The sequence below is a fragment of the Haliotis asinina genome, chromosome 2 (assembly GCF_037392515.1).
Source record: "Haliotis asinina isolate JCU_RB_2024 chromosome 2, JCU_Hal_asi_v2, whole genome shotgun sequence".
Lineage (NCBI taxonomy): Eukaryota > Metazoa > Mollusca > Gastropoda > Lepetellida > Haliotidae > Haliotis > Haliotis asinina.
The window spans coordinates 11844374-11859691 of record NC_090281.1 but is presented as its reverse complement, the minus strand read 5'-3'; the positions used below and the strand labels follow the sequence as shown (position 1 = coordinate 11859691).

Here is a 15318-nt window from a genome sequence, read left to right as displayed (position 1 = left end):
AAACATCAGTACCACATGAAGCAGTATTCTTAGATATGTCAGAGAAAGGTGAAGTGAGGTCAAATCTGTAAATAAACGCTTCTATTTACCTCCTCCGATATCTAATCACACTGGAATTTGAGCTTTCAGCTACTTGATGCCGCAATTTTGACTAAATTGATAAATATGAGATTTTTTATTTTCAAATTCTCGACAGACATTTTCGACATTCTTGCACACACAAGCAGTGTTTTGACCATCGACGGAAATATCTGCTCTCGACGGTGGGTAAGTTGGAAAAGATGGGTATCTTGTTCTCTACTCAACGTTTTGAAGACTGTCAAAGTGCATATTTGTCCAGCTCGCTCAGACCGTGGGGATATACGCAAACTGACGGCCTAAGGAAAGGCTATATTAGATTAAGAACCCTATTGAGGAATAGCCATAAAAGATCCACGTAGCAAACTGAACAGAAAGAACCGGGTTTCATCCTAGAATAGCACCCTCTGCCACTCACGTCGCTGCCAATGTCGATGTTCGGCTGTCAACTGCTATTGCCGGTAATGTCTGTAAGCCCGGAATCCTGTCGTGTGGCTACAGTATATTGAGGTGCACGGTGACTCAAGCCATGTGCTGCTGCTGACGTCACTGTTAAGAAGCAGTTTTTTCGGTGCAGCGTGCGCAGATACTGGTCATCCTAGGGCGTTGTGACTCGAGGTCTGCCTGATCGCGGTCTGCCAGGTCGTGGCCTGTCTGAGGTCAGTCCTGTCTGATGTTACCGCGGCATGAGTTTGGTGACGTTGAGGCAACGTCAGCCGAGCATTCGTGCAATATGGGTATGGAAAGCCTCGATTTCTGTCATATCGACCACCGATTCTTGTTGCCGCAAAGTTAATCCATTCTTTAGGTGTTTCGTAATAGAATGAATATCTGACAACCTGCTTGCATCAGCTTTATAACAGTTTGGCATTTAATTTGGCTTTGGATGAAAAACATTCAAACCATGTTAGGACAAAATGGTAAAATGTGTGCACTGCATGGCTTATTTCCAAGTCAAACTCCCATCGTTAAGGTTTGGCGATGGGTTTTCATGTGACGGTGATTGCAGCTTAAGTTTACAATTATTGGTAACTTCAATTTCAAAGTAGTAACGTTTCTTTAGCCCGCCAGTTCATACACCCTAGTCCGAAAGTCATTTTATTTGAAGTTCAGAATATTTAAAAGGCTGCGACATTGCATTTTTCTTAACGGGACAGAAATCGTTTTCGTACAAAGTATATACAATAGGATGTATCCATTATTAAAACGGCTGCGAGTTCTGATCATTGTGTATATGAGTTTTAGTGATCTCTTTATGTAATTGTATCTGCTATTTTACCTATTACACCAGAGGATTCTGTTTCAATTCGTTGGTTTCACATTAATCTAATACTCGGTGTGCGTATGCACAGAGCATGTAAAATTATCTACTGGCTAACTTCCGCTTTGGTCGTAGGATTACCGATAGTGTTAACACATTCTAAAGAAAACGAAAAATCAAATCAAACGTTTTATGTCCATTGCAACTTATTGTTATACTTGTATGCACCAAAGACCGAGAGTAGTGAAATAAATAGCTTAATTTATGTCAGTAAGTTCTTGTATAAACGCATCTCAACACCCCCGTTCTTCCAGCACATCCCCTTCTCACAACTAACAAAACATTTCCTATGCAGTTGCAACCAAAATAGGACATCAATAACTGAAAGGCACATGCAAATCAATATATCTAGTCAGTTATGAACAGTTGTTACTCGTAAATAATTATTATTTAATTATTTTGTTTTCAGTGTATTTACATCATCGGTAAACGTACGACCAAAGAGGAAGATAGCCAGTAGATATTTCTACACGCTCTGTGCATGCCCACAGCGAGTCTGAAATTAATGTGAAACCAACGAATACGACATCTAGTCTTATTATACCCTGAGGATTACGTGTTCTATTTATAGCAACACACATTTCCCCATGCTGTTAACTGTATATGTTACAGTCAGATTGTGCCCTTTCGTGAAGTGACTACAAATTTCAGTCATTTCTTAAAAGGACCAAGAAAGTCAAGGATTTCGTGTCATTTTGTGTAATAACAATCAATATACTTCACCTGTTTAATGAAATTTCATTTCATCTATATGTGGCGGGCAGGGGTTTGTGAGGTGTGGCTTCTCTCGACACAGGAAGTGTCAAACAAACAGGTGTAAATGCTTCAAAGCCAAGCCGAAGTACAACAGTCGCTGCCACAATTGTTAGTGACAATAAGTGATGGGGAAATTGTGACCCACGTTTGTAGATTAAGTTATTAAGTGAAATTTTATGAAATGACTGAATATACTGATTGTTGTAACACAAAAAGACGCGAAATAGCTGACCCTCTTCCAGTGTATGAAACTCCTACAAAACGACAGGAAGTCCACAGGGCTGATAACTAAAAGATTTTGCCGGCCCTATTAACATGTAACCAGCCCTTTGTTAATAGTAAATTGAGATGTGGTGTTAAAAGAAAGTAATTAATGAAATACTTGTAGTGATATAACTTAAACATGTGCAAAAGGAAATTTAATAAAACAATGACTTGGTGGTCACGGCCATCAGAAAAGAACGGCATTGTTCATTGGCTGAAAGCATTCTCTAGACCAGTCACATTTAGTTTTAAATAAATGGGTAGGGAGATGTGTGGGTGTTACAGTTTGATTGATCATGAACTATACAGGCATCGTCTAGTTACCACAGTTGTAAATTATTTTTGAAATATTACCATATTTCTAGTAGTCAATGTCGTGTTCAAATATATACCCTTGGAAAATGTTTTGTGGCGCACAGGGCCGACTGTAAAACAAAGTTGTAAGCCCGCTATGAAACTAGTAAGCAGCGCACCGCCGGGCAGACGGTATTTCATACACTGCTTCTTCATCACTTCACCACATGGCTGATTTCACAATCTGACTGTAACATATATAACGTTACATTGCCGTAGGACCTTTATTAAATCAGACACAAAACATTCTTGCATGTCGTCGCCTTAGAAAATACAACATTTTTTTTCGAAGTACAAAGTATGCGCAACCCACGCTGGGAGTAATAAAACCGATCCTCAGAAACAGATATTTCAGTTTGCCACCATATACTTATTGGGACCATATCCGTGTCATTCGTGGGATTTGTTCATGCACCGAAAATATGACCACATGAAAGGAAATCAAAGAAACATCGCCATCAAAATACACCATTACACACCACTGGCTGTTTTTACGATTGTTTTATTGACAATACAGGTACATGAGATGCCCACTGGCTTCAGGATGTGTGTAATCTAGGTTTGAATCAGATGTTGTTCTAGACAATGAGCTCCATGGTCTGCAGGACATACAACACAACCAAGAACCAAGTCGTATTAATACTACACCTTCAGTGTGCCATTAATAACCTGTATTTATTTTAAGATTATGTTGCATGTACACGGATAATGTGATATAATTTAAGGAGATGTGGAACATCCTTGCTTTCGGCGCCATTGTGACGTCATACAAAGGGAACCATGCCTTGACTTCTTTTTGGGAACATTATCCAATAATACACACATGTTTATCCGAGTGAGTGAGTGAGTGAGTTGGTATTACAATTCTTTTAGCAATATTCCAGCAACATCAAGGCGAGGGACACCAGAAATGGGCTCCACACAATGTACCTACGCGGGAAATCGGCATGACGAGCGAACGCTTTATCGCGATTCTACCCCAGCGCCCCACATTTCTATCCAAAACATCTTGTGCTATATCATAGTTGCATACTAGGACGCTTGATGTCACCGTACCCAGTAGACGTGGAGCGATTCTCTCAGTATCAACCATTGATTTGAAAATATCTTGAATCTTTTCTTGCAGAATGGAGACGCCGGTGGCAGGCAGGTCGCACGGTCTCCCCTTGGGTTTCGTTCTTGTCTTCATGACTGCAATACAACTGACCAAGGGCCTAGGTGAATACACGGGCACATGTCCACCATTGTCTGTACATCGTGATTGTTATACTACTTCATATTTAAGTTAATTTAAGGAGGAGAGTTTTTATTGATGTCATTTGTTTTGTTTTAGGAACACAACGTTTCTGGGTATATCCTTACTCTTCCATCACGTGAGTGAACAAAACTATTCGGAATATATCCTTACTCGTTTTCAGGTGAAAGAACACAACTGTTTAGATCAAGCAGTAAGGATATAGTCCGAGACGTTTTGTTCCTCGTGATAAAAAGATGATGTACATATAACGTCTCCTCCATATGTTAACTTAAGCTCCATTGGCTGGTTTTTCAACTTGTAATGGAATACAAGCTCTAATTTCATGGTACATTTTACACATATTGAAATCGTTTTCAAATATATTACAGAAACAGTTGGGAATATGGCCTTTTTTCACCTTCAATTCAAATATTGCTGTGAATCTGCTTCACCTCAGTCTAGGCCAACAGTTCTTTTGTTGACATTTTAAAGCAGCTACTATTTGATGTCATCCTACGTTTCTTACACGCTTACATGTATCGATGTACAGCATCGCATACGACGTTAATGATATCAACGTTTTGTTTACGGCGTACAGCAAGTTGTGGGCTTTACAACTGACTCACCAACTTCTTGAACGTCGGTTAAACGATGATATATTTTTATAGGGTGAAGTTACTTAGCAACGTTAAAAATACGTGTTTCAGTAACTTTCTTCTCGCATCAGAACCATCTCATGTTGGGATGAGGAGACCACATTTTGCCTATTTCATGCTCATGATATCAGTCACTGTAACGATTGGCCCTGCTTTGATTCTGCACAAGATGACATAATGTAGCTGTAATGTTGCTAAATGCGGCTTTATACGACATTGGCTCACCCCATCATTATTTTACTTAGTTCTTATTTGTTAGTAACTAAATGAATTTTATTTTTCTAATTCAGTTTTTCACAAGTGTATTACTAGCTGCGTTGGAGAAGCTACTGGTTACTATGGCAACTGTGATTCCTGTACGGATTTTATTGTTTGTGTTCACGGATCGCTGGTCAAGCTGGCGTGTCCAGCCGGACTGTTCTACAACTTTAACATCGGGATATGTACATATGAATCACAGGCTACATGCAGGTACAACTGATTAGAAAACAACCCAGTTCCAGAAGTTCTTAAAATGAGCCTTTAAAAAACATTCTTGGGACATTCGTGGCTATATATTTTTTAAAAAATTTTGCTTGTTTTCTCAAGTTAATTGAAGCATTGCATTTTCATTTCCAACATAATGCAGATCTTGGTCCACAACCGCACCATGTTCTCTGAATCAAAATCATGGATTGATATAATATTGCCACAGTCATATGTAGCACTTAGTGACCTTTTATAACAACGACCAACGGCGTGACGTCATAGCTACTGATGTAGCAGCACTGACACCGCACATCTCACAGATGTCTTAATTTCCTAATGACCCTAAATAATATTCATACCTGGTTTTTTTTACATAACTAATCAAAGCGCTTTAAGAGAGACGTGTTCCGTGCAACACAAAACCTCAGTCATATTACAACTAGACCTGTACTTATATCAAGTTCTTGTCAATAAGGATTTTTTAAAGTTGTTCCATTCAACATTGAAGTGACCGTTGTTTTATGTTGTAGCCAATTAACCAGTCCTACAACTCAGACTACAACACCCAGTCTCACTGGTGAGTACGGCAACACTCTCATGGAGGGGTACTGACGTGAATGTAAGTGTCAGTCCCTCTGACTTCTCTCATGGAGGGGTACTGACGTGTATGTAAGTGTCAGTCAATCTGGCGTCTCTCATGGAGGGGTACTGACGTGAGTGAATGTAAGTGTCAGTCCCTCTGGCGTCTCTCATGGAGGGGTACTGACGTGTATGTAAGTGTCAGTCCCTCTGGCGTCTCTCATGGAGGGGTAATGATGTGAATGTGTCAGTCCCTCTGACTTCTCTCATGGAGGGGCACTGACGTGTATGTAAGTGTCAGTCACTCTGGCGTCTCTCATGGAGGGGCACTGACGTGTATGTAAGTGTCAGTCAATCTGGCGTCTCTCATAGAGGGGCACTGACGTGAATGTAAGTGTCAGTCCCTCTGACTTCTCTCATGGAGGGACACTGACGTGAATGTAAGTGTCAGTCCCTCTGGCTTCTCTCATGGAGGGGTACTGACGTGAGTGAATGTAAGTGTCAGTCAATCTGGCGTCTCTCATGGAGGGGTACTGACGTGAGTGAATGTAAGTGTCAGTCAATCTGGCGTCTCTCATGGAGGGGTACTGACGTGTATGTAAGTGTCAGTCCCTCTGGCGTCTCTCATGGAGGGGTAATGATGTGAATGTGTCAGTCCCTCTGACTTCTCTCATGGAGGGGCACTGACGTGTATGTAAGTGTCAGTCACTCTGGCGTCTCTCATGGAGGGGCACTGACGTGTATGTAAGTGTCAGTCAATCTGGCGTCTCTCATAGAGGGGCACTGACGTGAATGTAAGTGTCAGTCCCTCTGACTTCTCTCATGGAGGGACACTGACGTGAATGTAAGTGTCAGTCCCTCTGGCTTCTCTCATGGAGGGGTACTGACGTGAGTGAATGTAAGTGTCAGTCAATCTGGCGTCTCTCATGGAGGGGTACTGACGTGAGTGAATGTAAGTGTCAGTCCCTCTGACTTCTCTCATGGAGGGACACTGACGTGAATGTAAGTGTCAGTCCCTCTGACTTCTCTCATGGAGGGGTACTGACGTGAGTGAATGTAAGTGTCAGTCAATCTGGCGTCTCTCATGGAGGGGTACTGACGTGAGTGAATGTAAGTGTCAGTCCCTCTGACTTCTCTCATGGAGGGGCACTGACGTGAATGTAAGTGTCAGTCCCTCTGACTTCTCTCATGGAGGGGTACTGACGTGAGTGTATGTAAGTGTCAGTCCCTCTGGCGTCTCTCGTGGAGGGGTACTGACGTGTATGTCACGGGCAACCCCTCTGACTTCTCTCATGGCATTGCAAACAGCGTTGTCTTTTTGTGTATGTAAACAGTAAATAGTACATAGAGCTAATAGAAGAGCTTAAATAATAAGATGACATTAATTCTACAACATCATTACGCCTAAACCTGAAGATGCACCACGGCCAGTTTCACGAAGTAATCGTAAAGATAAGCTGGCAACTACCACACTAGAAGAAATACTTTTAAAAAAGGCATAGCGCTCAGACAACTGACTCCAGTAACTTAGACTTATAATAATCGAAGGGCTAAAGCGATCGTAATCTCAAACTTTAATCTAGGCTTTAAGTCTTGCTCACAACGATACTGCACCACCAACGTTGGCTGTTGCGACTGTCGATGATATAATGCGTCTCACCAAAGTCACTCACCTCACACTTTACATACACCCGTGGCTGCTTGCAAATTACAAAAAAAAACCCAAACAAACGCATCATTAACACGTCCAGTGGTTAAAGCGTTCGCTTGTCACACCAATGGTTCGGGTTCAATTCCCCTCGTGGGTGCACTGTGTTCAGCCTGTATTTGACATGAGTGGAATATTGCTAAGAGGGGTGTAACACTTCACTCATTCATATGAACAACTATACACATTTTCTTGGAACTGTTACAATCAGACAACTAAATCATCGGTTCTGCCCACCCGATCCTATCAGTCGTTTGTACGACCAACATTGTTTGTGCCTCTAGTTGTATCAGGAACTCAAATATTTGGAATCAGACTGTTAGATTGTTTCACCTTGATAATTTTGTGTCATCGAATCCCTCAGGTTGGTCTAAGGTCAGACAATCACACCTAGTCGGCCTGTATAGGTTTCGATTATATACTCAGGCGTTAAACAACGCCGATTCATCGCTTTTTTGTCTGCAGCATTCACGGCGTGTACCAGCACCTGTGTGGGTAAGGATGACGGGTCCTACCCCAGCTGTGTAGACTGTGCCCAGTACATCATATGCCGCCAAAACAACATGGAACAACACCAATGTCCAGCCGGACAGTGGTATGACGCATCGCGGGGAGTCTGCAATCTGTCCGTCAGCGTATCATGCAGGTATAACCGGTCTGTAATGGTGTCATCACTGCAGAATAAAACATGTTTGGTAGAAAACTGGCCGTCGTGATTCGAATATATAAAGTCCCATGACAGGTATAAGAATAAACGCGGCTGTATAGAAGTTTAAGGCATTCAAGTAAACATACTGCCCACAAAAAATGACAACAAAGGAATGAGTAAGATGTGATACCACTTTTTGTACATTTATGCTTACCACACATTGTACATTTATGCATACCACAGATTGTACAACTATGCTTACCACAACTTGTACATTTATGCATACCACAGATTGTACAACTAGGCTTACCGCAACTTGTTCATTTATGCATACCACAGACTGTTCAGCGTGTGTCTTATTCATGCGTTCAGACGTGTGTATGTTAGTCAAAGCAACTGAAAGATTGTACGTTGCTAAGCCCATACCTTTGATTATGAATAAGCATTACACAATTAAGATTTTCAAACTGAAACCTTATACAAGTTGTACTTTATGATTCCAGGTCATATTTATCTAAATAAACAGAACATACTGAACCAAACATTTTAATATTTTTCTGTACTTCTGTTTCAGTGTCACTCCAGTCACTCTCCCCACCACACAACGGGCGGTCGTAGGTGAGTAATTCATACCATTGTGTTGGCTGGTATTGGCTGTAGGTGAGTGATTCATACCTTAGTGTTAGCTGGTGTTGACAGTAGGTGAGTGATTCATACCTTAGTGTTAGCTGGTGTTGACAGTAGGTGAGTGATTCATACCTTAGTGTTGACTGGTATTGGCTGTAGGTGAGTGATTCATACCATTGTGTTAGCTGGTATTTGCAATAAGTGAGTGATCGATACCATAGTGTTATCTGGTATTTGCATTAAGTGAGTGATTGATATCATAGTGTTAGCTGGTATTTGCTATAGGCGAGTGTCTCATACCATTGTTAGCTAGTATTGGCTGAAGTGTGTTAGGTGGTATCGGCTACAGGTGAGTGATTTATAACAGTGTGTTAGCTGGTATTGGCTGTAGGCGAGCGATTCATACCACTGTGTTAGCTGGTATTGGCTGAAGGTGAGGGAAGATGTTTCCTTTGTTTTCTAATATGCATTTAACGTAACATCTAGACATGTAGACACAACGATGTATAACTCACAAATGGATAATGGCGTGTTCTAAATACACATTCCATTTTTTCCAGCACATACGTCATGTCTGACAGGGGACTGTAAAGGTCAAGTCGATGGTTACTACCCTGATTGTTCATCTCCTTGTAAAAGATACTTTCTGTGTATTGATGGAGATGCTTTCGCTTTCGACTGCAAGGAGTTATACTATATACAGAGCCAAGGCCAGTGCGACAGTTTCCCTACTGCAGACTGCAGGTACGTGGATCATAAATTATACATTAGACCCTCTTTTGAAACCACGTGTAGTGACTGAATATGGTTTTACTCCACCTGTGGTAATATTCCAGCTACGTCATGGCGGGAGACACCAGAAATGGTCTTCTCACATTTTACCCATGTGGGAATCGAACCCCGAACAGATTGATGTCTGATGCAGATCCCTATATGTTCCCGTGTGTTTTCAGTCAGCGTTGCCATCGAAGAAGTCAATATACCCACCTGTGCGAATGTTTGATAATGGTTGGTAAACATGCTTTTGGTGTAATCTCAATCGTACAATTGTACAATGGTTTTTTGCTTATACGTATTATACTCTCAGTTCTCAAAATCAACGTCGTCTGTAAACTTGATCAAGTGGCCAGTCTTGGCTGATCAACAGACTGAGGAGTTACAGATTATGGTAATCCACTGATGTGTATGGTCTGTCTGTCTCAGCATTCTTTAATTGTTATTGGGCACGTGAAGATCCGGATTAGAAGACCCAGAGACCATATACCGGTATATGGTCTCTGGAAAGACCCACGATTGTCGTAAGAGGTGACCAACGGGATCAAGACTTCACACTTACTGACTTGCTTGACTCATTCCATCGTGTCTCAACTGCATAGAATGACGTTCATGCTGTTGATCACTTGATTGCCTTCAGACTCGATTATTTTCTGACCGCCGCCAGTATGTTTCTGGAATGGTGCTGGGTGCGGCGTTACAAAACTAACCAACAAAACCTAATCGCGACCGGCCGCCGGTACAATTCACAATGGTCAGTAAAAAGAGTGGATCGGGAGTCAGGATCGGGAATGGTTGCAGGAATGGTTGCTCACACTGTCGGTCACTGGTATGCAGACCCGAACTCCATTGCTAAGTAACATTGACATAATATCATATCTTACTACCTCGGATCACTTGCTTCAGGAATCCAATCACACAATAGTTCTCGAATGTGAAATACAGGTTTGGTAGCAGCGGGTTCGTCGAGTTTATTGTCACCACCAGAACACTTTTAAGCATACGTCACGCCACTGTTATCTACAGGTCTTCTGCCATTACACGCTGTTTTACATTTACAAAGTAATGTAAGCGCATTTAGTGTTTTGAATTGTTCTGTTGCTTTCTTGCTATTACCTATCACAAATACAAACAAAACTACACCATTGTGATTTCATTGCTGTTGGTTTTGAAGTCCATCCACCTCTGCCACAACCTCTGCTACAACGTCGGAGACAACCTCAGTCACAACCTCTGCAACAACTTCTGTCACAGCATCTATCACAACCTCCGCCACAACCTCTGCGACAACTTCTGCAACGACATCAAGAACAAGCACTCCAACGACGTCAGGAACTACGTCCATAACAACATTTTCGTCAACCTTAACCCAAGCAGAGATTACTCCTACAAGTATGATTTGCTTTCCTCGGTGGCCACAGATAAAATTAAATCAACCCCTTTGTCTTCAGGTGTGAAGCCGATGGCGGCTGATCATATTACATTAAACTCAGAAGAACACTTCGACCGTGATTTAAGGTATAATCCAGAAGGTGTCATTGTGACGTCACAATCCATTACGTCAGCAATGGTGTCTCTATTATGTCAGCAATGGTGTCAACCGCAAGCCTTCATACCAGTCAAGACATGAAAATCCTTACCATTAAGGACTATTCACATGAAAGCAACCTGTCTGCTTATCTTGAGCACTACGGGCAATATATCGTCTAAGTTAATACACTTTTGAGATTAAATTCCAGATGTATATACATCACAATATAGCCGCAACAAATTTGCTTCTTCTGCGTCAAATGTTGACCAGTGTAGATCCGGGTTAGTACTGATCTTCAGCGACCCATGCATGGCGTAAGAGGCGACTAATGGGATCGTGAGGTCAGGCTTGCAAACTTGTTTGTCATTGTATCCCAGTTGCCTAGACTAATGACTATGCTGTTGATCACTGGATTGTCTGGTTCAGACTCGGTTATTTACAGGCCGCCTCCCAGTAGCTGGAATATTGCTGATTGCAGCGTAAAACAACAAACTAACAATGTTTCAATGTTTAGTTCTGTACAAACATTTTCCCTAGAATTCCACACCTGCACTTCGAGCTGTACCGGAAGAGCCGCTGGCTTCTACCCTGATTGTACGGACCCCTGTAGGATGTTCCACCTGTGTTTCAACGGGGAGGCGATAGTTATCAACTGTTACCCTTTGTTTTACAACTTTGTTGACGGGGAGTGTGACTTTGTGCCCACACCTGGATGCAGGTACAACTATTGAAACACCCGTCCTGGGGTTATGCTCGCGATATTGTCACAATCTACTCTCATTTTAAAAAGATTCCATATGAATGTGGAAAGGGGTTTTTCGCTTTTACTTATTTTAATTTAATTATCTGAACTTGGCAGTGGGGTTAACTGGTTATTGATGTTAATTATACGTCTTGACTAGAATTTCGGAGTTAACGCAGAATTATGTAAGATCATGTAACGCTATCAATATGGAGGCGTTCTAATCGACGTTGTATCAAGATCCGGATCGTAAACTAGACTTCAGGTTTTTAATGATTTCAGGAGTTGTACACGTCAGCTATTACCCCCATGTAACCCCCATATAACAGGGGGGCGGCCCTCTCCAACAGTTTATCAGTTTATCATCAGCGCAACGGCCTGGCTTGTAATCGATACACAACGACCCCCTGCTGGTAACTTCCGGTTACCGGTAACCACGTAAACAATATTGCGTAATATCCGCACCTAGAGTCAACTCCCTGAGCGGGATTTCATCGGCTGCGATTGACAGTCAAAGATAACATGAACAGCTAAAAAAATTACAATAATCTTAATCTTTATTTTGTCTCTCATATGCACATGTCATCTGACAACATCGCTGAAAATGTGTATCGTTAGCGAAATTTATGTCCTTTTAAGTCATTTAATAGTACTGTTGCCAATCTCCCATATGACCGTAGCATCGCATAATCTCTAGATTTCTTTCAAGTATCCGTTGTCACTGGTTAGTGGTTCACTAAATGACGCGTTTAGTCTCTGATTTTAACTCCATATTAATTCGCATAATTTTACGAAGCTAAAAGTCACAACGAAACACGATTTCACATTATCCATGAGCATTGCAGTAATGATTTTGGAATGCCGTCCCTCTATTATATGGTCTCTGGTTCACCCAAAGGGAAAGACTAACTGATCTGCAAACAAATAATCCCTTGATGCGATGTTGTTTGCTGATCCTTTGATTTCAGATTGCCCACAATATCGTTGTAGCCTGAACTGATCGATTACTTACAGACTGCCGCCATATACCGGTGGCTGGAATATTGATGAGTGTGGCGTAAAACTTAGCTCCATCACCCTCTCATAATATCATTAGATAAATTTGTGGTACTCGGTGGCCTTGAGGGCTGTACTGGTTCCGTCTGCTAGAGACCTACATGCCGTGATTGAACTAACAGAGTTGAAGCTAGCTCACCCAAATACAGGAATAACTCTTTCATCATCTTTGAGTATTGTACATATTTGACGCCTATTATGATGACCACGCGAATGGAAGTGCATTAGTTCTATGTGACAGCGACCACACAGAGTTATTGAAAGACGAAAATTTTAATGAATTTTACAGTCTGGTGTGTTTTGCTCATATGATAAGTATTTTCCATCAGTGACTTGGCATCTACGTCGTCAACCACATCTTTTACAACATCTCCTACAACATCTCCTACAACATCACCAACAACGTCACCGACATCGCCTACCACATCACCAACAACGTCACCAACAACATCTCCTTTAACACCACCAACAATGTCACCGACATCTCCTACATCACCAACAACATCTCCGACTACATCACCTACAACGTCTCAGATAACACCATCTACAACGTCACTCACAACAACTTCGACAACAACTGTCACAACCCCATCGTTATTACCAATAAGTAAGCAAACCTTCACAGAAGTGTTAACGATATATAAATCTAATGTGACTTAATCTGTTCCCAGCAATTGAAAAGTATGTAACAAAAATCTGTTTTAAATTTGTCTCTTCTGTTCAACACCAAACCTGTTGCCAGAATTCCGGACTTGCGTTCTCACCTGTAAAGGGAGGGCTGCTGGTTTCTACCCCGACTGTACAGATCCGTGCAAGGTGTTCCGCATCTGTCATGATGGACAGGAGATCCTGACCAGCTGTCATCCTTTCTTCTACAACCTCGTAGACGGGGAGTGTGATCTTGTCCCCACACCTGGATGCAGGTAAGTTTTTTTGCAACAACATGCATCTTTTGAGTGTTTTCAACAACACGCATCTTTTGGAGTGGAGCGAATACTAACCCTTGACTGACGTTAGTTATGGAGCTCCGGTGGGTGTTGCCACTACGATTTGTTCCCGGAAACACCTTCACTAACGTTATTGTGGGTTGTCAGTGACAAAAATAATATTCTGTTACAATTGTCTTCCTTGACGATACTGCTTGTTTTAGTCAAAGGTGGTTGTCGTGATGTGACACTTTTGACTGAAAGAACGCAGGGGTAGCCGGGTGGATGATGCGTCCGCTCGTCACATGGAAGGTCCGAGTGCGATTCCCCACATGGGTACAATGTGTGAAGCCCATTTCTGGTGACCCCGCAGTGAAATTTGCTGGAATATTACTAAAACCGACGTGAAAATTCATTCCCTCGACCGCTCGTTGACACGCCGTAGGGGCGTAAAGCGTTCGTTGGTCTCATTCGATTTCCCATATTGGCACAGTGTGTGAAGCCCATTTCTGGTGTACACCGCCGTGATATTAGCTGAAGGCGACGTTCACACACTCACTCACTCACACGCCGTGACATAACTGGTTTAAGCGGCGTAAAAATCACTCCGTGAACCGTCACATCTGTAATGAGTGAGTGAGTTTAGTTTTACGCCGCACGCAGCAATATTCCAGCTACATGGCGGCGGTCTGTAAATAATCGAGTCTGGACCAGACAATCCAGTGACCAACAACATGAGCATCGATCTGCGCAATTGGGAACCGATGACATGTGTCAACCAAGTCAGCGAGGCTGACCACCCGATCCCGTTAGTCGCCTCTTACGACAAGCATAGTCACCTTTCATGGCAAGCATGGGTTGCTGAAGGCCTATTCTACCCCGGGACCTTCACGGGTCGTCACATCTGTAACACTGATATACCATATATGTTGGCGGTTATAATAACTTATTACAGCGAAGGTATCTGGTACTATGACAAACTGACACACTATGCCAAGCATGCTATTGATTAATAAAACCTTTTGTTTGAGAAATGTAGCCAGTGTGAAATATAAAGTGCAGAAGATTTACTGAATTTCAAGAAAATGGCATGGTTTCCCTTCATGTTGCAGCTGACCAGCAACATGGTCGATCCCATTGAGAGTTTGCATGATTAAACGCTAAACGTCTTTTAGTGGCATTTTAAAAGCTGGGAAGTACAAACTTGACAAACTCAACACCCACCCTATTGTGTTAATTACCATTTTTCTTGTTTTCTTTGTTACACGGATATTATACTTTGTCACCACTGAATGTCACATTTGTGCTTGACATATATATGTATGTATGTATGTATGTATGTATGTGTGTGTGCGTGCGTGCGTGCGTGCGTGCGTGCGTGCGTGCGTATGTATGTATGTATGTATGTATATATATATATATATATATATGTGTGTGTGTGTGTGTGTGTGTGTGTGTGTGTGCAACCATTTGAGAATATTTCTCTCTTGTCTTGTTGTAATATAACCCTAACGTGCCATGTTATTCCAATCCGATATGATCGGGATTAACATATTCAATGTCTATGATTTCTGTACAGATGCTATGTATGT

At 41.9% G+C, this 15318-nt stretch overlaps 1 protein-coding gene across 1 annotated transcript; it reads left to right on the top strand.

Moving 5' to 3' along the window:
• The first annotated feature begins 7987 nt into the window (after window positions 1-7987).
• On the top strand, window positions 7988-14842 carry LOC137271546 (integumentary mucin C.1-like). Its single transcript, XM_067804007.1, has 7 exons — window positions 7988-8067; window positions 8645-8688; window positions 10646-10863; window positions 11540-11720; window positions 13130-13407; window positions 13543-13723; window positions 14839-14842. Exons 1-7 carry the CDS (start codon window positions 8062-8064, stop codon window positions 14840-14842), a joined length of 912 nt encoding a protein of 303 aa, XP_067660108.1. The 5' UTR covers window positions 7988-8061.
• The last annotated feature ends 476 nt before the right edge of the window (window positions 14843-15318 follow it).